Source organism: Puma concolor, chromosome D1, assembly GCF_028749965.1.
Source record: "Puma concolor isolate L17-30 chromosome D1, mPumCon1.1.hap2, whole genome shotgun sequence".
Classification (NCBI taxonomy): Eukaryota; Metazoa; Chordata; class Mammalia; order Carnivora; family Felidae; genus Puma; species Puma concolor.
In genome coordinates, this window is record NC_141676.1 from 33,723,541 (window position 1) to 33,747,374 (window position 23,834).

Below are 23,834 nucleotides of genomic sequence, written 5' to 3' on the forward strand. Positions count from 1 at the left end.
TCTCTCATTTCTGTATGCCTGGGAAAATGGGAAGGAAAGTGGGGCTCAGTATGAATTGTGGGCCCAGATATCTTATAAAAGGACCCAAAGAGGGGCGCCTGGGTGGCGCAGTCGGTTAAGCGTCCGACTTCAGCCAGGTCACGATCTCGCGGTCCGTGAGTTCGAGCCCCGCGTCAGGCTCTGGGCTGATGGCTCAGAGCCTGGAGCCTGTTTCCGATTCTGTGTCTCCCTCTCTCTCTGCCCCTTGCCCGTTCATACTCTGTCTCTCTCTGTCCCAAAAATAAATAAACGTTGAAAAAAAAAAATAAAAAAAAAAAAAAAGGACCCAAAGAATTCTTGTCCTTTCCTTATTCATGCTTACTCACTCTTACTCCCACTTAAATTTGTCACTTTAAATTTTCTTTAGGAAAACATTTCTTAAAAAAAAAACAACAAAAACACCCACCTATCTATTGATCGATCGATAGATGCCTTTGTTTGAAAAATTATGCTTACAGTGACTTTCACTTTCTGCCTCCCTTTTGCACAGAACATGTCGCCCTTGGTAATGGATAGATAACAGGTTGACTTGCCTGCAGAAGGCATTCCTCCTTAACAGACCGGTTTGCTCTGATCCGTGTAAACACTCCTGCCTGCTGACCAGTGGTCTGTATTTATGAGGCATTTGGAAAACACTGCAAGCTGCAGAGAGTGACCATGAATAGCAAACTTAATTTGGTTTAATGTGTTTTGGCTTGCTTGACCTCACCAGAATAAAAATGTGCCTGTTTGAATTATTGTATTGGGAGTTAAAAAAAAAAAATTCTACAGACATTTATCTCATTGGAAGAATCTTGGGATCACTTTAGCAAAGGTTTAAGTCCATGTTTAATGTCAGATAGACTTGAGAAATGTTTAATGTAGAGCTTTAATCACAGATCAGTTTATTGTGAGTTCTGAATTTTAAGAGCCTGAATTACTATTTTTTTTTCTTGCTACTTTTTTCCCCCTAGACGATTGGCTGGCAACGACCTCTCTTTTATCCACCCAAAGGCCTTGTCTGGGTTGAAAGAACTCAAAGTTCTGTAAGTAATGCAATTTTAGAGTTTCACAGCTGGCTGTGTATTTTCTTTCTGCATAGTCAACATGCTTGGAGCTAGGGTAAGCACAGTTTCTTTTAGTTCAGGATTAAAAGATTTAAGGAGTGGCCAATGGGTAGTGTGGGATGCAAGGGTTCATTTAGGCAAACTTGGGTCTAGATAACAAAAGTTAAAACTCTAAATAATAGGTGTTCTGACCTTCAGTGTATTACAGTTGAATGTATTAGGCTTTTTGTTGGGCTAATGCACTGAATCAAAATCATATTTAAGCTTTACTGGTAGAGCTTTGTTTCTACTTATTGTATACCTTTGAGGACTTTGAATTAGCTGACCCTAAAGGGAAAAAGGCTAACAAAAGCTCAGAGTGTTAAAATCATTTTAAAGCCAAAAGGACTTAGGATGCCTATAATTTATATAGTCTGTTGAAGGACCAGGAAATGAATTCCTGGCATTGGTTAGGCATTTAGAGTATGGCAGATTGGGGAACAGATGAACTGACTGCCAACTCCACTTCTACCACTACCTTGCTGAGTAACTGTCTGTAAGTCACTAGACGTCTCTGGTTCAGTGAGTTACATGTACCTTTTACTATTCCATTCTGTGGTTGTGATTCATGTCAAGCGGTCATTGTATTAGGATGACTAGAAATGGCTTTAGGCAAAAGTAATAAGGACTTCATTTTCAGTACAGATCTATGCCTTTCTTCTCTGGGTCCTGTTAGATGGTTAAAGCTCTATTTTTGCTGTGGCCCTCCATTCACTGAGGACATGTCTGCTGCTCCCTAAGAACTTAGGGTCTGCTATCTTCTTGGAAAAACTGGCTCTACTGAGTGTCCATGTTTCTGGGCTCTGCTTTATTCCAAATTGAAAAGGCACTAGGGATTCCAATAGGTTTGTTTGTTATACCTCTCCCAGTTAACTTGTTATGCTTCCTAATTAACATTAAAAGAGGGATGAATGTTAATTAAGGTGCCTTAATTCTTGAGAATGAAACACCTCTGGAAATGTGGATTATCAGTAGGTCTGTGTTAAGAGATGGCTTGGGATAGTGGTTTAGGTTTCATTTCTGGCCTTATAGCAAAATGCTTCTTGCTTTTCCTGCAGTTCTCTTTTCTTGGGTGCTTTACACCTTGACCTTTCCTCCTTTCCTGCCATTAGAAATATTTTTTAGATAGAAATGGCTCTGAATTCTTCTAAGAAAAAATAGTAACAATTGCTTGTTATTCACTAACCAAAAATTTCCTTCCAGAACCCTGCAAAACAATCAGTTGAGAACAGTACCCAGTGAAGCCATTCGAGGACTGAGTGCTTTGCAGTCTTTGTAAGTAACTTTTTCGTTTTGTGCATTCTTGAATCATAAGTAGACCACTCGACTGCTAAATGTGTAAAGAACTGGAATCCTAGCAAAAGGGGAAATTTATCCTCTCATCTGGGATAAAATTGGGGATAGCCAGGTGCTATTATCAAAATGCCATTTGGTGACAGAGAAGCAGGTGGATCAATTTACCCCCCCTCTTGTGTCAGATGCTGGGAGAAAGTTACAAGCATGCACTGCTGGGTCTAATTCCAGGAGCTTGTAAATGGCAGGTGATCATCACCTCTTTAGAACCAGAATTAGATGTGTACAGAAGTTCTGGTGTCTTGTGCCATGGTGGTCAAGAGTCAGTCACAAAGAAGTTCCTGTTTTAGGTGGTAAGGATAATCAGTACAAACTGATTATAATTCCTCATCTGTGGACCTTGAACTCACACCTTGAACTTACACTGGGGGTGTAACTTCTTAGTCTCTTGTACTGCCTTCTTCCCAAGGTTTGTTTTTGTTGTTGTTGTTGTTGTTGTTGTTGTTGTTTTTTGAGGAAAGTTTGGTTTTATGTGGAGTGTTCAAGATTTCAACTCTTGGTTTTTACCATGTTCAAAAGCTTGGTTTTTATGAATTTCAAAGGCTTTCTCAAATAGCACTTCACTTTGTTCTTCTTTGCATTCTTTCCCATATGTATGTGTGTGTATATATATGAACCTGGAGAAAGGTAATCACTCCTTCCATTGTTTTGATACACATACCCCATACATCCCTTCCTCCTGTAGTGGGTGGATCAGGTAAGCAGCAGTGGTATCACAGGGACCATGCAAAATCCACAGAAGATTTTGAAGAAACAACCATTTTTATATTAAATACACATATTTGTTAATGACTACAATGAATGTTATAAACTAGTATTGTTGGGACTACAACTTTTCATCCTTTTCATCTTTGGGATCAGAAGATCAAGTTCCTCTGTCTCTAGGGGTACCTTAAAGGAAAAAAGTGAGAAGCACTGAGCTGATGTGTGTGGTTATTGCAATTCGCTTTTTGTCAAGATTAAGAAAATCCCTTTGCATATTTATCTGTCTGAATGTTTGCAATGCTCTCAAAAGAAATTCAGATTAATTAGAATTCTGAAACAGGCTTGTCTGGTTTGGGATCCCCACTTTGTCACTTGCTAGCTGTATAACGTTGTGCAAATTATTTAAAATTCTCCATAGAGTAATGTGCTCATTACTCGCCATGTATTTTAATGCATGAAAAGCACTTATAACAATATCTGACATGTGGTAAGTGTTCAATAAACATTTGTGGAATCTATTAACAGTAATAATGGTATGTTTTTATCAGTACTTTTTTCATTACTAGTTTACCCAATTTACATAACCAGGTGATGGAGATGTCTGAAAGTAATGAGAAAGTATTCTTCAAAACAGGGAACTTAATTTGCTGTTCTACTAGAGTGATGAATACCAATGTACATTGTTTTGCTCACGTCGTAACCCCAAAGACAGCGGGGAGAAGGCGTAGTTTATCAGAGTGTGGTCCTTTGTCCTCTTGGACCAGAAGCACAAGTGGGGAGATCACGAAAATGTAGACCCCTAGGCCGTATCCTGGAAGTAATGGTTTTTTCTCTTTAAAGGTAGGATCTAGGAAGCTATATTTTTTAAAAAAAGTTCCCCAGGTAATGCTCATGTACATGGAAGTTCTGAGAATCATTCTGAATAAAAACTCATAATAGTTATCACACTTCGCTATGTTCTGGGTCACAAAATTAGGTTTTAACCATATCATGTAGTTGTGTAATCTACAAATCTGTCCCATACGTTTTCTTTTTATTGCCCTTTGAAATAACTTCCAATGTACACTTTTGTAGCATATGCGTATAGTAGACTTGATTGAAAATAATTGAACTGCTTGTCTCATCTGTTTGCTGATATAAAACCATTTTTAACTACACCCAGACACATCACTGGAAATTGGAAATTGCAGATTACCTTTTGATGGGGATTAGACATTCTAGTAGTTATGAGAAATGAATGTGAAAATTTAAAAAATGTATAATAAAGCATATCATACTCTATAAAAGTTAAACTTTAAAATGTATCTAATGTCATAAAAAAGGAGTATCTGAGGTATTCATCATTCCATTTCTAGTTTCAATAGAAGTTGAAGGTAGAAATATATTAAATAGCTAATTTTGCCACAATGCCAAGTTTATGGAATATAGGATTTGTTATTTGCCATAAGTAATTGAGTAGACTCTGACTAGACTCTATCAGTGAACGGATTGGAATGAGTCCCTTCACAGATATGTGACTCACCTCTACAGACCTTCTGACCTTGGACAGATGTGCATGGAGGGAGCCATCTTATCTCCCTCAGACATTTTATTTATTTTTATTTTTATTAAAAAAAAATTTTTTTTATTCATTTTTGAGAAAGGGAGAAACAGAGCATTAGTTGGGGAGGGGCAGAGAGAGAGAGGGAGACACAGAATTCGAAGCAGGCTCCAGGCTCTGAGCTGGTAGCACAGACCCTGACATGGGGCTCGAACTACGAACTGTGAGATCATGACCTGAGCTGAAGTCAGACGCCTAACCAACTGAGCCACACAGGCACCCCCAGTAGACATTTTAAATAGTTGTTTTCTTTTACTTCTTCAGAATTCATTTTTTTTTAAGAACTGCATACAGCGTTGTTCTTATTTCCCAAGACTAAATGATCAAAATATTCCATCATTTTGTCTAGTTGGAAGGCTGAAAAAGACAAGGAACAGAAAAACTACGAAGAAAACATGCAGATAGATTGTGGTCCATAAGTGCAGTAAAGTCCACATGACATTTATTGATAATTTAGATGATTTAAAGTGTTTTTCACAGTAGGTTTCTCCCTCTAAAATAGTATTTTAAAGAAAGCATGGGGGCGCCTGGGTGGCGCAGTTGGTTAAGCGTCCGACTTCAGCCAGGTCACGATCTCGCGGTCCGTGAGTTCGAGCCCCGCGTCAGGCTCTGGGCTGATGGCTCGGAGCCTGGAGCCTGTTTCCGATTCTGTGTCTCCCTCTCTCTCTGCCCCTCCCCCGTTCATGCTCTGTCTCTCTCTGTCCCAAAAATAAATAAAAACGTTGAAAAAAAATTAAAAAAAAAAAAAAAAAGAAAGCATGTTGTGCTCATCAGTCATTGAGTAATTGCATAGTTTAAATTATCTCCATAATTGGGATGGGGGTGGGGAGTGGAGAGGAGTCAAAGCAAACTATTTTCTTAAGAAAGGCATTGGGATGTTTTTATATGCATCAGAAACACAAGGAGATAAGCCTGTTTTACTTAAGAAGGAAATGTACATGGGTTTGTTAGCATAGTGGGTGTAGCATTCAAGGTAGATACTATTGAAATTCTGTCACGGTGTAAAACAGTCTTATCAGTGCTTGAGTTCAGTTTGCAAATCTGATCTTCAGACCTGAATTACATGAAAGGTTTCCTTGTGGTTTTGAAATAGTGCTTAGAAAGGAGCAAAGTTCGTTAGGGGTTGAAATTGACCAGAAGTGGTTTGGTACAAGTGTGTGAGGATGACTATAAAATCTGAAAGTGAATTGTCAATGTTAATATAAACGTAGCATAACAGTTTTCCACAAACCCATGGAAGTGGCTAAAGCGTTGTCCTAGCAAGCTATTAAATGACATGTCAGAATTTGCACCACCAGATTTTTTTGTCTTTAAATTATATCACACTTGGGAGCACCTGGCTGGCTTAGTTGGTTGAGCGTCCAACTTCAGCTCAGGTCATGATCTCATGGTTTGTGAGTTTGAGCCCCACATCAGGCTCTGCACTGACAGTTCAGAGCCTGGAGCCTGCTTCAGATTCTGTCTGTCTGTCTGTCTGTCTCTCTCTCTCTGCCCCTTGCGCCCCCCCCCCCCCCCGCCTCCTTGCACACACTCGCTCTCTCTCGCTGTCTCTCAAAAATAAATAAACATTAAAAAAAATAAATTATATCACACTTGAATGGTAAAGGAGGATTTCAAAGACTGACTGAATTTCCTAGGTTTTCCACAGTAATTGCATCATCTTAACAATTTATACTTGAAACTGGCAATAAAATATAACACTATAATATATATGTTACTGGTAAGTTAGAAGTAGAGAGAAAAAGGGAAAGCTTTTGATTATAGAATAGATGTTGATAACAGACATTCATCAGTAAAATGTGCATATGGAATTATTATTGTAATTTCATTTAAGACAAAAAAGTATGTGAGTACTCAGTAAGATATAAAACAGGCTTTTGAGAATAGGGAATAGACACACATTTTAAAGACAAAAATAGTAAGGGAATTCAGTTAATAGAGTGTTAACCCTTTAACAACTAAAGTACACTTAAAGTAATAGTTCTCTCTTGATGGATTGAGTTTAAATGGTGAAATACCTTAAACAAACCCACACTTATCTCCCCACCTAGGAGATATCTGATGCTATTTATGCATCTACTGATTCAGTTATAGTATTTTCTTGGTCTCTTAGTTAGAATTAATATTAAATGTGTAAGTCCTTGGTACAAAGCCGTGATTCTAAGACAGTTTCTCTGTGAAACACTGATCTTGTTATAGGGGCAAACTCTTTACATTTGTGAGTGTGCTCCCAACATCCGCATGTGAATTGAGGTGTAAGGATTAATTACTGAGTCATCACAAATCCTTTGCCTCATTTAGCTTTATTTAAGTGTCCCATTTTTCCAGAGTTCTTCTTCCTTTTGACCTCTTTTTTTGTTTTTTTTTTTTTTTTAGAGAGAGAAAGAGAGCAAGCACTCCAGTACCTGTGAGCAGGGGAGGGACAGAGAGAGAGAATATCTTAACCAGGCTCCATGCCCAACGTGGAGCACATTGTGGGGTTCAATCTCACACCCTAAGTTAAGGCCATCTCTTTTCTTTGATGGTACATAGTACAGAATTCTGCAGGAGCATAAATGGTGTATATAACACTGAAATAATGTTAAAAAGGTACAGATAGCTTTCTCTATAGTATTTTGCCACATCTTAATGAAACCTTTTATAGAGAAGGCTTAATTTCAGTGCAGTGTTGTGTGTGTATATAGGGGAGCCTTTCTCATTATTTTATTGACTATGAATGCACATTATCATCAATATGATAACATAAGCAATTTAAACTTTTAAACTGCGCTAATGCTGAGAAACTGGGAAGGGACTTCAATTTGTACTTAAAATACATTCCAAACCCCTTACCTAGTTTACAAGGTCTACATAATCTGGTCCCCATTTGCATCCCCAGCTATGTCTCCCAGGACTCTCCACCTTCTTCCTGTGTTCTAATCACTCCTGACCTTCTGGGAGTTGCTGGGACCACATCCTGCTGGTTTCTGCTGAGTCTTTGCCCTCTGGATCTCAGTTTATATAGCACCTTGTTAGGGAAGCAAAAATAAGGTAAAAACAGACAGGGAGGGGCGCCTGGGTGGCGCAGTCGGTTAAGCGTCCGACTTCAGCCAGGTCACGATCTTGCAGCCCGTGAGTTCGAGCCCCGCGTCAGGCTCTGGGCTGATGGCTCGGAGCCTGGAGCCTGTTTCCCATTCTGTGTCTCCCTCTCTCTCTGCCCCTCCCCCGTTCATGCTCTGTCTCTCTCTGTCCCAAAAATAAATAAACGTTGAAAAAAAAAAATTAAAAAAAAAAAAAAACCAGACAGGGAGACAAACCATGAGAGACTCTTAAATACCGAGAACAAACTGAGGGTTGCTGGAGGGGAGGGGAGGTGGATGGGGGATGGGCTAAATGGGTGGGCATTAAGAAGGCACTTGTTGGGGTGAGCACTGGGTGTTTATGTGTAAGTGATGGATCACTAAATTCTACTCCTGAAATCATTATTACACTCTATGTTAACTAACTTGGATTTAAAAAAAAATAATAAAGAAGAAAAAGAAAGAAAAAAAATAACACCTTCTTAGAGATGCTTTTCCTAACCCATACATTTTAACTAACTTCCCTCCCCCTTAGTCTCTATTGTTAGTCTTTATCTTGGGACCCTGTTTAGTTGCTTCATAGCATTCTTAAGCACTCTATAATCACTTTTTAAAAAATATTTACTTGTTTTTGAGAGAGGCAGAGTGTGAACAGGGGAGGGGCAAAGAGAGAGGGACACACAGAATCTCAAGCAGGCTCCAGGCTCTGAGCTGTCAGCACAGAGCCTGACCAACCTGGGGCTCGAACTCAGACAGGGTGAGACCATGACCTGGGCCAAAGTTGGACGCTTAACCGTCTGAGCCACCCAGGCGACCCTATAAACACTTTTAAAATGTATTATATTGTGGGTCACTCTTCATTAGAATGTCAGTCTCATGAGGACAGGTCTCATGTCTGTGTTCACCATTTTTATCTCTTTTGTGCCTAACAATATGCTCAGGTGTTAAATAAATAGCTATAATTAAATGGTTAATGCAATTAAATTCTACTTATAGTTAGTTACGTTATATGGTTGATTATATGTTTATATGTTCAGTGTCTCTTTCTCTAAGTGGAAGTTGTGCAAGGTTGTGAAGTGTGTGTGTGTGTGTGTGTGTGTGTGTGTGTGTGTGTGTGTAAGAGAGAGAGAGAGAGAGAGAGAGAGAGAATACTATCCACACATTAAAGCAAATCTCCTAAGCAGCTCCATGGCCAGGACTTTGGCAGTCTGTATTTAAAGGGTACCTGTTTCTTCTCAGAGGTAGGTGCTAGAAACTAAACAAGCCTAAAAATGTTTGTTTTTAAATTTTTTTTAATGTTTATTTTTGAGAGAGACAGAGCATGAGTGGGGGAGGGGCAGAGAGAGAGGGAGACACAGAATCCGAAGCAGGCTCCAGGCTCTGAGCTGTCAGCACAGAGCCTGACGCGTGGCTCAAATCCATGAGCCATGAGATCATGACCTGAGCCGAAGTCAGACGCTTAACCAACTGAACCACCCAGGGGCCAAAATGTTTGTTTCTTAAGGCAGCTGCCCAGTTCCCTGTGTTGTCCCCTTTTTTAGTGCTTATCTCGACTTTATCAAAAAGAAGCTACCATCAGATCCTTACCAGGATCAAGGGTCTTTAACCCCTGAGACTCGGACTGGGGCCGGTGTTTCAGAGCAGGGCTCAGCATTTGCCGGGAGGGGAAAGGGGCCACTAGGGCAGGCCCAAAGCTGGAGCAGCAGAAGGAAAGAGACAGATGCAAGCACTGCTCCAAAACTCAGAAATTCCTGACCTCGCCGACTGCCAAACTCCAGGGCTTTAAAAATATGCCGTCATTTTGACTTTTCACGTTTTTTGTGTTCTCTAATTTTCACCAGGAGGTCCATGCCTGGGAGGTATGAATTTCAGTAGTGAGGTTGCATCAACATGGGAATTGTGAAGAGGGTTGTCATTTGGCACATAACTGTCCTTTGTCATATTAACATCAGGGTGTCTTTGGGTTGGAACGTGCTTATTCCAACAATTAGGCCTGATTGTGCCAACAGTAACGTTAGGACATCATTTTCCAGATTTTTAGATGGGGACTTAATTTTTTTCTTAAATGTTTATTTATTTATTTTGAAAGAGAGAGGGAGAGCGAGAATCCCGAACAGGCTCCCTGCTGTCAGCACAGAGCCTGAGGCAGGTCTTGATCTCACAAACTGCAAGATCATGACGTGAGCTAAGTCCAGAATTAACAGTTATTAAGAAAAGAGCACAGTGTTCACAGGAAACATTAAATAGCTACTCTGATCAGTGTTATTGTAACCTTAAGCCTTCTTTTAAATTTTCCCCAAATTCTGGAATTAAAGACACCTTGCTAATAAGATGCCTTATACTCAAAATCGAGTCCCCATCAGGGGCGCCTGGGTTGCTCAGTTAGTTAAGCGTCTGACTCTTGATTTCAGTGCCAAGAGGCGGTTATTTGACTAGTACATGATACCTATAGTTTTAACTTGCCTGCTGGTAAGAAGGATTGTTAGAAGAATCCCTTGAAATGATTTGTTGCTGTAAACACTTTTCTTTTTTTGTAAATATTTCCTTATGTTTTCTCCTTTGGCATAAAGTTAAAATAGCAAATTTAATATCAGATTTTAGTTGTAATGTAAAATTTTAAGTACAGTAGCTTATTTACTCAGCTTAGTTTCTTCTTTTTTTTTTTCTTTCTAGTTTTGATTTATATAGATTCTGAAACATAAACTTCGATCTAGCTTTGGCCTTTGGTGGGGGGGGGGTTCTTTCTTTTTCCAACATTGTTTTGCTATAAAGTCACTCTTAGCCAAAGATTCTTGAAAGATTGTTCTGTAGGAAGGGAAAGAACAGACTTCCACCGTATAGTCTTGGAAAATTGGTGGATTTTATGAGACTTTCTAGAGAAATTGAAGAAATAAGGAATGCCATGGCTCCGGCCGTTTTTGTAACTCCTTTCCGTTTTGAAAACGGAGAGCTGTGTGACTTGGCTCCTTCTGCTAGAATTCGTTCTTGAACGTGGTGGTTTCTGTTTCTGTCAGGCGTTTAGATGCCAACCATATTACCTCAGTCCCTGAGGACAGTTTCGAGGGGCTTGCTCAGTTACGACATCTGTGGCTGGATGACAACAGCTTGACCGAGGTGCCCGTGCATCCTCTCAGCAACCTGCCAACCCTGCAGGCACTGACCTTGGCCCTCAACAAAATCTCAAGCATCCCTGACTTTGCATTTACCAACCTTTCAAGCCTGGTAGTTCTGTAAGTATCCATCCCTTTTAATACCTTATGTCTGTGTGAATCTGGGAGCAAAAGCAGATTTCTCGTGACAGATTATTAGGAAAGTACCTCATTTTTTGTTACGCTTCTGAAGAGAGAGCATTTGGGGGAGCTGCCTCTTTTTGCAAAATTAAATGTGCTGACTTTTAAAAACACAAGCTAGGATAATTACAAAATTAACATCTGATAACTGTTGAACCTCTCTAAAATGTGTGGCCTTTTGTAATCATAACAAGAAATTGGGACATTCAGCAAATACTTGGACAGCTTTTACTTGTGTACCAGCAATGTATCGAGTGTTAAAAGAAGTAGAGTTGTTTTGAGATGATCACAGAAAATAAGTTTGAGTGATATTTCATGTTTTGAACATCTTATCTTTTCAAAGAATGTATCATTCTCTGTGTTTTTAATCTTTAAAAACTTGGACATAATAAAATGGCATTTCTTTTAAAAGCTGTTACTCGGGCGCACCTGGCTGGCTCAGTTGGTTAAGCTCTGACTTCAGCTCAGGTCATGATCTCACAGTTTGTGAGTTCAAGCCCCGCATTGGGCTCACTGCTGTCAGCTCAGAGTCCACTTTGGATCCTCTCTCTCTCTCTCTCTCTCTCTACCCCCGCCCCTCCCCCACTCACGCTCTCTCTCTGAAAAAATAAGTTCCAACTTTGGTTCAGGTCACAATCTTACGGGTTGTTTGTTCAAGCCCATCTCAGCACAGAGACTGGAGCTTGCTTCGGTTTCTGCGTCTGCCTGTCTCTCTCTGTCCCCCTGCTTGTGCTCTGTCTCTCAAAAGTAAATAAACATTTAAAAAAATTTTTTTTAAATAATAATAAAATTAAATCTGTTACTCATTCTCACTGGTGTAAGGTGAGACTCTTCCCTCCATGATGTTTTCCCCCACCTCCTTGCCAAGGGGAGCTCACCACAATTTTACTTCATATAATTAAAAGCTCATCAGAGCTTTTGTTCTGATATGGCTAAATATTAAAGAATCTTCAATGTGTGTACCATTTTCCCACTAGAGATACTTTCTTTTTGCATGTTCAGTGAATCCAAGTCTGTGCAGCGTATATCAAGAAATACACTATTTGTTTTCCATTAGTCAAGGGTTGCAATGTTTAGCCACACTCCTCCTTTAAGCCAATTTAGGTATATGAAACATTATAATAGTTGCTACTGGGTGATTTGAAAGTCATTGTGATGCTTTTTTCCGTAGACATCTTCATAACAATAAAATTAAAAACCTGGGTCAACACTGTTTCGATGGACTAGATAACCTGGAGACCTTGTAAGTTGATTCAGATTTCGGATGGTTATACTGTGATGTTGGTGATGCAATTTTGTATTTCATTGCAGGAGAAGGAAAAAATAATGGTCTTGAGTTCAGCTCACTATTAACTGACTTTAATACATGACTAAATTTTTGCCACCAAATAACATAGTTAGGAATACTAATCTCAGTTTATGGTTAAAGATGGCACACAAGTTTGAATTTGATATTTCTTTCAAAAGTACACATAAAAAAGCGGTTCAATCTGTCAGACTGTCTACTTTCTCAAAAATTTTGGGTCTGTTAAAATGTGCAACAGTTTTGGAACACCGAGCCTTATAAAATTAATTCTGAAAAATCAGCTTTTTTTGTTTGTTTTTTCCATGATCTCAGCTGCCTTACTAATTATTAACACTGGGTTTGAGTATTATCTCTGCTTTCTTAAATGCTAAATGAAATAAAGTTTTCCATTTTGCTTAGGATACTTTTGTTGTTCCTGCTAGTTAAAGTTTGGGAATTCTGGATGTTTCCACTGTACATTGCACCACTGTTTGAGCAAAAGACCTTGTGCAGCTATGCATAATCAAGAATAGGATTTTATTTTTGTTGTTTTAGTTTATTTTAGTTGTCTTTATTCAAAGATTTATAGTATTTGCTATTGTGGTGTAATAAATAATTCAGACAATGTCCCAATTAGGTTAGTAACATTTGATTGGAATGCTCAGGGCTTGTGATATTTTGTTTAACTGAATATTCTGGTTAGCCTAATTAGAAGACTTAAAATCTCTTAGTTCCTTATGAATCTACTTTCCTGTCTAAACAATGAAAGGATAGTGAACATCAGTGGACATTGGAAGGTGGAAGCTCTTGAAGAAGATAGTTCCAAGCTCAGTTCTCCTTTACTAAGTATGTAAATACCAGTGTAGCAGAGGACTGGATGGAACCGATCCTAGACCACATATACTCTTCCAATTACATTAAAATGAAACTTCTTCTTCCCAGCTAAATTCTTACTTGCCACTTTTCTTTCTGCGTAGAAAAAGAAAACAAAATAGGTCCCTAAAGAGCTGGACTTTTGATTTTGTGTTACTCTCATTCTAAACCATACTAATCCTACCCCATCATGCTCTTTAGGTTATAAAATAAATTAAAACTTAAACACTCAAATTAAGACTTTTTCTTACATGCCACTGTGGCTTTTCTTGCTCCTAATTAATGTAACATTTTCAACAATTTATAACCTGCTTCAGGATGCTAGTGGTGTGAACCCATCCTGGTGCTCGACCTTGTTCGTACTTATCTCAGGTCATCTGCCTGATAGTAGGGCCGAGGTCAGCTGCCCTCATGCCAGAGTTTCAGGAAGCCACTCTAAACCCCAAATGGAAACCGTGCTTTCAGGTTGTTGTCATTTATAAACGGATATTCCATAAATTCTGTTTTATGGTGAACTTCCTGAAGAATGCCATTCAAATGATTTGTTTATTTAGTGCACCAATAATAGGTGATTAAGAATTTCTTGATCTTTTAAAATTAACTTAAAACCATCATAGAAGAATTATGATTCTTTTTTCTATTCACTATTCTAAGAAAGGATATAAATTCAGTTGAGCTACAGAGTTTTAAATGGCACTATGGTCAGTGGGGAAAGATTACCATCCAGAGGATGTGATTTTTGTTAAGAATACATTTGTACCAAAATGCCTTATAAATTGTGACCGTTCTTCAGTGTTCTTATATATTTCCCCCATTTTTTCTAGGGACTTGAATTACAATAACTTGGGGGAATTTCCTCAGGCTGTTAAAGCCCTTCCTAGCCTAAAAGAACTGTGAGTATTGCTTTGCTCTCTCTGTGCGTGCCATAGCGTCCTTAGAACTCATCACTTCATGTTCCAAGAGTGTGATTTTAAAGCCTCTTTGCTCCACTGCACATACCATAATACCCAGACACACACAAACACATATATGATCATACAGACCAGATGGTGTCAGCGCAGACAGTGTGGAGCCTAGATTGCTATACCGAGCTTGTTTTGTCTGTACTAAGGTGTCTTCCAGAAACCATAACATACAGTCCCTGCCAGTTAAGAGCTTGCAGTCTCCATGGCACTGGGGAAGCTAACCATGTGAGACTTGCAGATAGCAGTTGCCAGGTAGAAATAAGTGCTAAATGCAGAGGCTAAGTAAATCATTCCAGAAAAAGACCTCATTGAGAATCAGGGTCATTAGAAAAGGCAGTGCTAAAGAGGAGGAATTTGACTGGAGTTAAAAGGATGGAGATAATAAAATAAATGAAAAGATGAGGGGGCATTTTAGATGTTGGATTTGTCAAGGGCAGAGACAGGAGTGTACATGGCATCACAGAGACCTGAGAGATAGCAGCTTTAAAAAGAATTCGGGGGGCGCCTGGGTGGCTCAGTCGGTTAAGCGTCCGATTTCAGCTCGGGTTACGATCTCGCAGTCCCTGGGTTCGAGCCCCGCGTTGGGCTCTGGGCTGACGGCTCGGAGCCTGGAGCCTGCTTCAGATTCTGTGTCTCCCTCTCTCTCTGACCCTCCCCCATTCATGCTGTCTCTCCCTGTCTCAAAAATAAATAAATGTTAAAAAAAAAAAAAAATTAAAAAAAAAAAAAAAAAGAATTCGGTATGTTCCCGGAAAGGATGTGATGGAATAAAAAATTCGGTTTCCTCACATTTTTGAAATTTTCATGTAGTTGTTCTCAGCTGTGTTTCACATAACACTGAACAGGACTAGATACTCGAGTTTTAACTTATTTCACAAGGGGACATGTATTTCAAAAATATTTTTCTCCTACCTTTTTAGGTTATTTCATAGTAATTCTATTTCTGTTATCCCTGATGGAGCATTTGATGGTAACCCACTCTTAAGAACCATGTAAGTAGTTCTGAAGGCTTCTTTTAATATTTAATCATGTAAAGCATGTCTGTATGATGCCAGACATTTTGATGAAGAATGAGTGAAAATTCAGGATTTTAGATCTATGGACTTTGTGAACATAGGTTTAGTGTTGGAGGGCTTGTGAACATATGAAAACTTTACTTTTTTGCGGTATTTTTACAGACATTTGTATGATAATCCTCTGTCTTTTGTGGGAAACTCCGCATTTCACAATTTATCTGAACTGCATTCCTTGTAAGTATTACACAAATTCTAAAACAAGCCTGAATCTTTATGCAATTGCTTTAATGGAAAACTAGAATGTATTATTGTAGCTCCAGAAGACAAAACTCTCCCCCCCCTTCCCCCTACTCCTTTGGGTGAAAGTCCAAAGGGCAGTTCTGAAAATTGATGATGGTTCTTATTTATGTGAACTCTTGGCCAAATTATCACACTCTCAGGTACATTCAAGAATTGAAACTGATTTTATTTTTAGGTATAATAGTGCTGTTATCTTATTAATTTATTTATTTTAACATTTATTTATTATTGAGAGAGAGAGAGAGAGAGACAGAGCATGAGCAGGAGAGGGTCAGAGACAGAGGGAGACAGAATCTGAAGCAGGCTCCAGGCTCTGAGCTGTCAGCACAAAGCCCAACACGGGGCTTGAACTCACAAACCGTGAGATCATGTCCTGAGCCAAAGTCTGACTCTTAACTGACTGAGCCACCCAGGCGCCCCAATAGTGCTGTAATTTTAAACTGTTCAAAAAAAATAAAATGAAAATATCGTGTATGAAAATTTCTTATTTTAAATTACTTTTTCTCTCCCAATTTCCTAGAGTCATTCGAGGCGCAAGCATGGTACAGCAGTTCCCCAATCTGACTGGAACCGTCCACCTGGAAAGTCTGTAAGTGCAGCTATTTGAAGAAGGGTAGGGTAGAAATGACATGCTGGCCTGCTCTCAGGGTGCCAGTGGTTTTTGGGGTTGGGGATGATGATGGTGTTGATTCCTGCAGTATCTCTTTGGGCATATCATGCATGGATACGGATATATTGGGTTTGGGCTCAGTCACCTCAGATAGAATAGAGCCTCATGTATGGAGATTAGATCCAAAAAGCTCACTGAAAATATGAGGCAGTAACTAAACGCCAAATTCCAAGCAGTGCTTTAGGAATTCAGAAGTGGAGCAGTTGATGTAGACTATCAGGGAAAGCGTTAGGGAGAAGGTATAGTTTCAAAATCGAATACTGTCAGGTTTTCAGAGCTGGGTCTTTTAATTAGAAAGGCAGGATTTAGCAAAAGGGGGAATACTGAAAATTTTCTCAGGGATGATGTAACAGACGTGCATATGTAACTAGAATTGCATGTCTATAATGGAATGCGGTGTGATATGGAGAAATTTGGAAAATCGTTTGGGTCACAGTTTTAAAATGGCAACCCTTGAACATTGAACATTTGGTCATGGCACAGCTTCCCAGTAAGTGGTCTGTGAATGGGGTACATACGCATCTAAGCCCTTTCTGACCTCAGCTCTCCAGACAGCGAAGAGGAGCCTGAGGCTGCTAAAGGCCTCCAGCCACAAGGAGCCTCACGTAAATGTTACGATTTTCCAATGTGCCAAAATAAAAGAAAAAAGAGGTTGGGAAGCACCGGGCTCGGGGTTAAACTTGACTTGTTAAGGTAGTTTGGATATATCGAGTATGTTGTATCAGGTGATATGAGGAGGGTAAGAGAGACTAGAATTGGGAAGAACCGCAAGGAGGCCATGGGTATAATCCCCTTGCTAAATGAGTGCATTTAACACCGCTGGCATTCCTCCATGTGGACTGAGATTCCTCCACCTCCATCTGCTTCATTTCACATGTGATTCGATAGTGCTAATAAAAATGAAGAGAGGGTCAGATGCTGGAGACACGAAAAAGGAAGGAAGCACAGGAATTGGGACTGACTGCAGATGGGAACATGGGAAGGGAGGGAGGAAGAGAACATTTCATTCATAACAGTGAGTCAGGTTGCCCGAAAACACAGAAACCAGGTTTGGGGGCAGGATGCCAAGGTAGCTTCGCATGTTTTGGGGGTGAGGTGGTGTTGCAGGTGATTGTAGTCAGGCGGGAACTATGGATAAGTGTTTTTCTGTTGGTCCACGTGAGAAATCAGGCTTGACGTCTGGACAATATAAACATCTCCTGTCACAAGCTTTTCTGCCTGACTATGAAAATGAGATCCGTAACAGAGGCTTAATCCATCTGAGGCCTAATCCATCTTCCCACATGCCTGATTTTAAGGAGTAAGTAGGCAGTGGGATACAGAGACTCTAGTTCATATGCAAATATGTGAAAAAAATGTTTCTTTTTCTATGCGAGAATAGCATTTTGTTTACCATCTGAACTTGAATGATTCCATTTCTTAGATGAACAATGTTTTCCACAGGACCTTGACAGGCACGAAGATAAGCAGCATATCCAGTAATTTGTGCCAAGAACAAAAGATGCTTAGGACTTTGTAAGTTGGGTCCCTCTTCCCTTCATATACTTTTTCTTTTATGTACTTCACGTATATTGAGTTTTATTTTGGGTCCGCTATTTTCATTAGCTGATTTTAAGGTAGAATTATGTCTTATTTGTTCCCTTTATGGAAATGAGCAGGTGTTTTAGTGACCCAAGGGTAGGTAACGTTTATTTCAATTTGGTTTTTAGGGTTATGTATATGTCATACGTCTTGTGACTTTGAACAAAGTAAAACCAGACTAGTCTCTTCCTTGTATTTTTCTTATCTGGGCTTTCTTGCCCTTAATTCTAGATGCCCTGGGACTGTCAGCTCTCCACCTCTTTCTGTTTTATCCAGAACTTAAGCAGAGCCCAAATCTTTCTTGGATCAGGAACCAATTAAGCATGGAGCTTTCCAAAAAATTTCAACTACCCTGGAAAGTAAGGAAGTAAAAATGTCATAAGAGCAAACAATTAAGTTACTAAGTTGTTAATAAGTATTCAGGGGAGAGAGATAGTAACAAAATAAGTGACTGATTGATTAAACAAATCATTAAATCATGTCACGGAATATCAAGCACAGTGATCACTATGGAGGAAGCACTGCAGTGGGATTAAGTGAGAGTTAACGAGTCCCTATATTTGGTTTAATATACATTTTTTTGAAAATGTGAGTTATGCATACCACTCCTCTTAAAGCTTTATAATTAACATAGAAATTATTTATGGTATAAACAAAATTATAAAAATATAAATTAAAAACCACATAAATCTACCACTTAGACATAATTTTGATATATTTTCCATAACTGTATATTTTATATGCTTAATGTTTTTAATAGTTTTATTTTAAAATTTTTAAAAATTTTTAAGTGTTTTTAATATATTTTATATTGTCTGTACTCAACATTATATACTTCAAGTTTGCAATCTTAAGCATGTTATATCACTCTAGAAACTTACAAGTCTTAGAAAAAAAAATAGATGATTTTCTTCAGGCATCTGTCTTTATTACAGATCTTAGTGCTGTTTTCAATACTGAGTACAGCTCTTTTAATTTAGTATTCTGATAACACAGAATTAATTTGTTAATTTTCATTGTTTTAAGGGACTTGTCTTACAACAATATAAAAGACCTTCCAAGCTTTAATGGTTGCCATGCTCTGGAAGAAATGTAAGTTGGTCTTGAACTTACTCTTTTTGCTGTGGCTTATGGTTGATTCATTGAACATTTCCTATTTTAAATAATGGCTTTACCATCAGGAAATTAGAAATATTAAAGAAATAAATGCATATAATCAGGTATCCCTGTGAATAAATGTCATATTGTACTAGTTGTGGCCATACAACCAGCATTTTTAGGTACTTACCAGGCATTCTATGAGACAGTACAGCGGGAGGGCTGTCTACACACACAAAAACAAACAAACAAACAAAAACTGTTCCTGGTTGTTGAGGGAAATCAAACCCAGATACCCACTGTGTACCTGTAAGTTTTGATGGAAGTTGGTTGGGAGATGGGGAGAGGAAGGCACTAATTCTCCCGTCACTGATCCCTTTCTTTACCTTTCCTGTAGCCTTCTCTCCATGGTACTTGGTATGGTTGTACTGTCTTGGGTCCTTTTTTACCATGTTGTCTTCCTGCTCTCCTGAATGGGGTTGATAAGGAATTTAGCTAGTGTACATTAACTCCCAGCATAAATTGGGATGGAATACCAATTATTCTAACCCTTTCATGTTATTGATGAGGAAATGGCAGTTCTCTTACTTTCAACAAAATCAAGGTTATTTATGAATGAGTATTTAAACTTAGACAAAGTTTAAGAAATGTTATCTTTCAAAATTGAAAATAATTTTTCTTTTTTCCTTCATTTTTTTTCCTTAGTTCTTTGCAACGTAATCAGATCCACCAAATAAAAGAAGGTACATTTCAAGGCCTGATATCTCTGAGGATTCTGTAAGTTTCTCTTTGATTATTAGAAACAACTAAAATTTTTGTCAAGTTATAAATTAATCTATCATTATAATTCCCATGATAGATATACTTAAAGATGTGATTTGTTATGTGTAAATGTTCAAATTTTACCACGTGGTACTTTATAAATGATCTAACTTTCAGTATTTTTTGCCTTAGCTGATTTATGCTGTTGTACGTTGGTAAGTGAAATGGTGTAATGTATACAACCTGAGAGATGGAGCTTGTTGGTTTCCTAGTCACAGTGATGAGGTTTGCCAATCCATTAGAGCAGCGGGTAGGCAAACTATAGCCTGTGGGCCGGGTCCAGCCTGCCTTCTGTTTTTGTAAATTAAGTTTTATTGGAACACAGCCATGCTCTTTTAAATGTTGTCTAACACTGCTTTAACCATACGATGGCAGAGTTGAAGAGTTGGAGTAGAGAATATATGACCTAGAGGTGAAAATATTCACTACTTGGCCCTCTACAGGAAAAATTTGCAGACCCTCACACTGGGGTATATATCATAACAAATATAGCTAATGTGCAACAGACGCACTCATTTGAAAAGTATATTTGTAGTTGAGTGTATATTTGTGCCAAGTTTTCCATTAAGCAGTTGGTGATATAGAGGTGGCTAAGACAGGCCTTGTCCCTGTATTTATAGAACATTAGTGCAGAAAACACAATATGCTAAAATAGTGAATATTTTTAAAATACAGAACAAATTTGAAAAATTGAAGGCGAAATTACATATATTGATTCCTGTCTTCCAATAGATTCCAGTAAGAAATAGAAAATAATTTCTACTACAAAGTATTTTATTAGACATTGGGATCTTTTCTTGTGGCTGACAGTCTTACTGTGTGTGGGTCTGGGCAGTAGCGAGGAAGGGATCTGGCTCCTAGCTGCAGTCACTTGTAGAGCACCGATAAGCGACAACAGTGAAAAGCTGGCCTTTTTTTTTATTCGAAATCAAGTTTGCCGAATTGTCCTGTTATCCGGGAGATGTCTTTAAATTTCCCTTAATGCTCAGTTTAAGTGTGGTTGCAGATTATTTGTTTTATTAATTCTGCGATATCAGAATTTCTCAGGGTGTGTTTCTGAATACAGTACAGCTCTGGTGTTGATATGATTTTTATTTCCTGCTTGGGAAAGAATGATATCTGAAGCCCTTCTGGAATGCTCTTGTTGACATATTGATTATTTGTCTTCCCTCAGGGCCTTATCACTGACCTTTGAGAAAGCAAATAGTATGAAACCTGTTTTTATTTTCAGCTTTGTCAGGAGCTGAGTTTTTCCTCACCTACTTAATAGTACCAAAGGTTATATCATATCATTTATATTTTTGAACTGGTACCAGAAGGATAAGGTGGAGAAAATTCACAACTGTTTTGAAACAGGTGCCAACTAGAATTATTGCTCCGTGGAACCCATTCCAAGAAATAGATTTTTGTGAAGGAGAAGAATTCAACATAAACATAGAGTTGTTGGGCGAGATTAATAAGATTTATTATCTTATCAGGGATACTGTGACTACCTCAAATACCAAAGTATAGTCAGAGTAACTGCAGTTTGAATTTATTTGAAAAGATTAACATGTTATTCTTATAATTGCAGAGATCTGAGTAGAAACCTGATCCATGAAATTCACAGCAGAGCTTTTGCCAAGCTTGGGTCAATAACTAACCTGTAAGTTGATGATTTTATGCAGTAATGTCCTGAAAGTAATAGTCTACAGAAACTTGTGTTTTGGCATTGTCCTATCAAAATATTTTTTTCTGTTTAGTTGCTCCCTTGTATAAATGCTAAAGCCGCAGTGATATAGTGACACCTTCTAGGAAGGCAAGATGAATGCCAGAACTATTGTTTCGGCACGCCTGAACTTCCTCTTAGAGCTCTAGTATTTATGATGTTTACACATGTACAAAGGTTTTTGTGTAATTTGCATCTTCGGAGTTAATTTAAAGTCTCATTCACATTTTAGAGATGTAAGTTTCAACGAATTAACTTCATTTCCTACGGAAGGCCTGCATGGGCTAAATCAGCTGAAACTTGTTGGCAACTTCAAGCTACAAGAAGCCCTAGCAGCAAAAGATTTTGTTAATCTCAGGTGCGTTTTTGCTTATTTTTCTTTTTTGTTGGGGTTATGGTGCACCCCTAAAATATAGAGTAGGCTAGTTTTGGGCTGTGGTTCCCAGATTTTCTGGGAGGCCATAAGTTAAGAGTATTTTCTACCTCAGTCCTCACAAATTTGGTAAAAAAAAAAAAAAAAGAACATGAGCATTATACCTTAGTTTTTGAGAACATGAATTTCCAGCCCTTGAGGCTATCAGGAGATAATGTAGCCATTCATCAGACTGGTTTTTTATACAGTAGATTTGTCATGAACAATGTGGGGAGAACCACATAAGTGTGAACGTACAGAAAATTGATACAGAGTGTAATACTTCATAGAGATATTTGATATAGTAGAGACAAGGCTTGGGGATATTACTGTGGGAGAAGAAAATAAATATTTTTATTACACTTATGTGAACAAAGTAAATTCATTTAATGGTGTAAAGTCGCAAATGATCTGGGACATTAATATGAAATGAAACTACCAGTATCCTATGATAAATTAAGCATGGTAAATTCACGTATAAAGGGAGTCTGATAAGATTTCACTTTAAATTGCGGTATTACTCCTAAATTGTAAATATGGTTTGTTTTAAATTCAGCTTTTAAAAGCACATCTTTTTTTTTTTTTTTTTTTAATTTTTTTTTTTCAACGTTTTTATTTATTTTTGGAACAGAGAGAGACAGAGCATGAACGGGGGAGGGGCAGAGAGAGAGGGAGACACAGAATCGGAAACAGGCTCCAGGCTCCGAGCCATCAGCCCAGAGCCCGATGCGGGGCTCGAACTCACGGACCGCGAGATCGTGACCTGGCTGAAGTCGGACGCTTAACCGACTGCGCCACCCAGGCGCCCCTTAAAAGCACATCTTATATGAAAAGAGAAATTCATGGTGTCACCTACCCGAGTTCTTTTCGCAGATGAGGAAACTGAGGCCCAGAGAGGCTAATGACCAGTTTTTAAAGCATGTGACAGTCAGGTCTGACTCCTAGGGCACTTAAACATTGAAATACTTTTTACAAAACAAAAGCATGTCTGTGAAGTTGTTCTTCAATGTAGATTTTGCAATTTTCTCCAGGTCTTTATCAGTACCATATGCTTATCAGTGCTGTGCATTTTGGGGCTGTGACTCTTATGCACATTCAAACACGGAAGATACCAGCCTCCAGGACCACAGTGTGGCAAAGGATAAAGGCGAGTGCATGTACTTTTAAAATAGAATGTGCTTTATGGCATTAATTCAAGTCTCTGTTATTGTAATCATTTTTGAAGAATAAATAGGAAATATGTGAGAAAACGGCATAGACTGTGTTACTTGCATCTTTAGTATGTTATTAAGCCTCATGGAAGCTGAACTCAACTCATGTACAAGAGAGAAGATTGCAGGAAAGTATGGTTCTTTTGAACTGCATAAAACTGGAATTAAGCAGTTTACGTTATCTATTCAGGTCCCACGGGTGCAGCGGGGGTCACGAGCAGTGCAGAGAATGAAGAACACAGTCAAATAATTATCCACTGTACGCCCTCCACAGGTATGCCCAACACATTTTGCTGTAGTGTCTTGCTCTAAATAAACATTAGGCACATAGAACTAAAACTTGGGGGCGGGATGTGATTTTTTGTAACAGGAGTGGTGCTAGATGATCTCACAAGGCCTTCTGCCTCAAGCGGTGGTCTGCATACCAGGAGCTTAGGCGTCCCTTGCAGAATCTCTGTCCCAGACTTATTGACTCAGAGTCTTCGTGTTACCTAGTTCCCTGGAGGGTTATGCGCATGCAAAATCGAGAAGCACTTTCTGAATGCTTCTTTAACTCTAGCGACCAGTTCTAGGACTTACTGATCTGCAAGGATTTTTAGTGTAACCTTTTTTTTTTTAATGCAACTTTGATTTTCCTTTTCTTTCTACTTTATTTCATTGAACTTCAGTGGGCTTGGGAAAGTTACTAAAATGAGACCACATATTTGGTTGTGACCATAATGTTGGACTCTGCCTCATCTATCAGGGAAGATAGATTTGGAA

The 23,834-nt window shown here is 38.7% G+C and overlaps 1 protein-coding gene across 1 annotated transcript in view; it reads left to right on the forward strand.

The window, feature by feature from the left end:
- The window catches only part of LGR4 (leucine rich repeat containing G protein-coupled receptor 4), a 103,936-nt gene that overhangs the window by 74,409 nt on the left and 5,693 nt on the right, over nt 1-23,834 (forward strand). Inside the window, exons 3-17 of the mRNA XM_025928331.2 lie at nt 993-1,064; nt 2,328-2,399; nt 10,856-11,071; nt 12,303-12,374; nt 14,114-14,182; nt 15,175-15,246; nt 15,433-15,504; nt 16,091-16,159; nt 17,684-17,755; nt 18,848-18,913; nt 19,625-19,696; nt 21,315-21,386; nt 21,682-21,807; nt 22,893-23,008; nt 23,263-23,346. Of these exons, the coding sequence (XP_025784116.2) occupies nt 993-1,064; nt 2,328-2,399; nt 10,856-11,071; nt 12,303-12,374; nt 14,114-14,182; nt 15,175-15,246; nt 15,433-15,504; nt 16,091-16,159; nt 17,684-17,755; nt 18,848-18,913; nt 19,625-19,696; nt 21,315-21,386; nt 21,682-21,807; nt 22,893-23,008; nt 23,263-23,346 (1,322 nt within the window). The remainder of the gene's footprint in view (nt 1-992; nt 1,065-2,327; nt 2,400-10,855; nt 11,072-12,302; nt 12,375-14,113; nt 14,183-15,174; nt 15,247-15,432; nt 15,505-16,090; nt 16,160-17,683; nt 17,756-18,847; nt 18,914-19,624; nt 19,697-21,314; nt 21,387-21,681; nt 21,808-22,892; nt 23,009-23,262; nt 23,347-23,834) is intronic.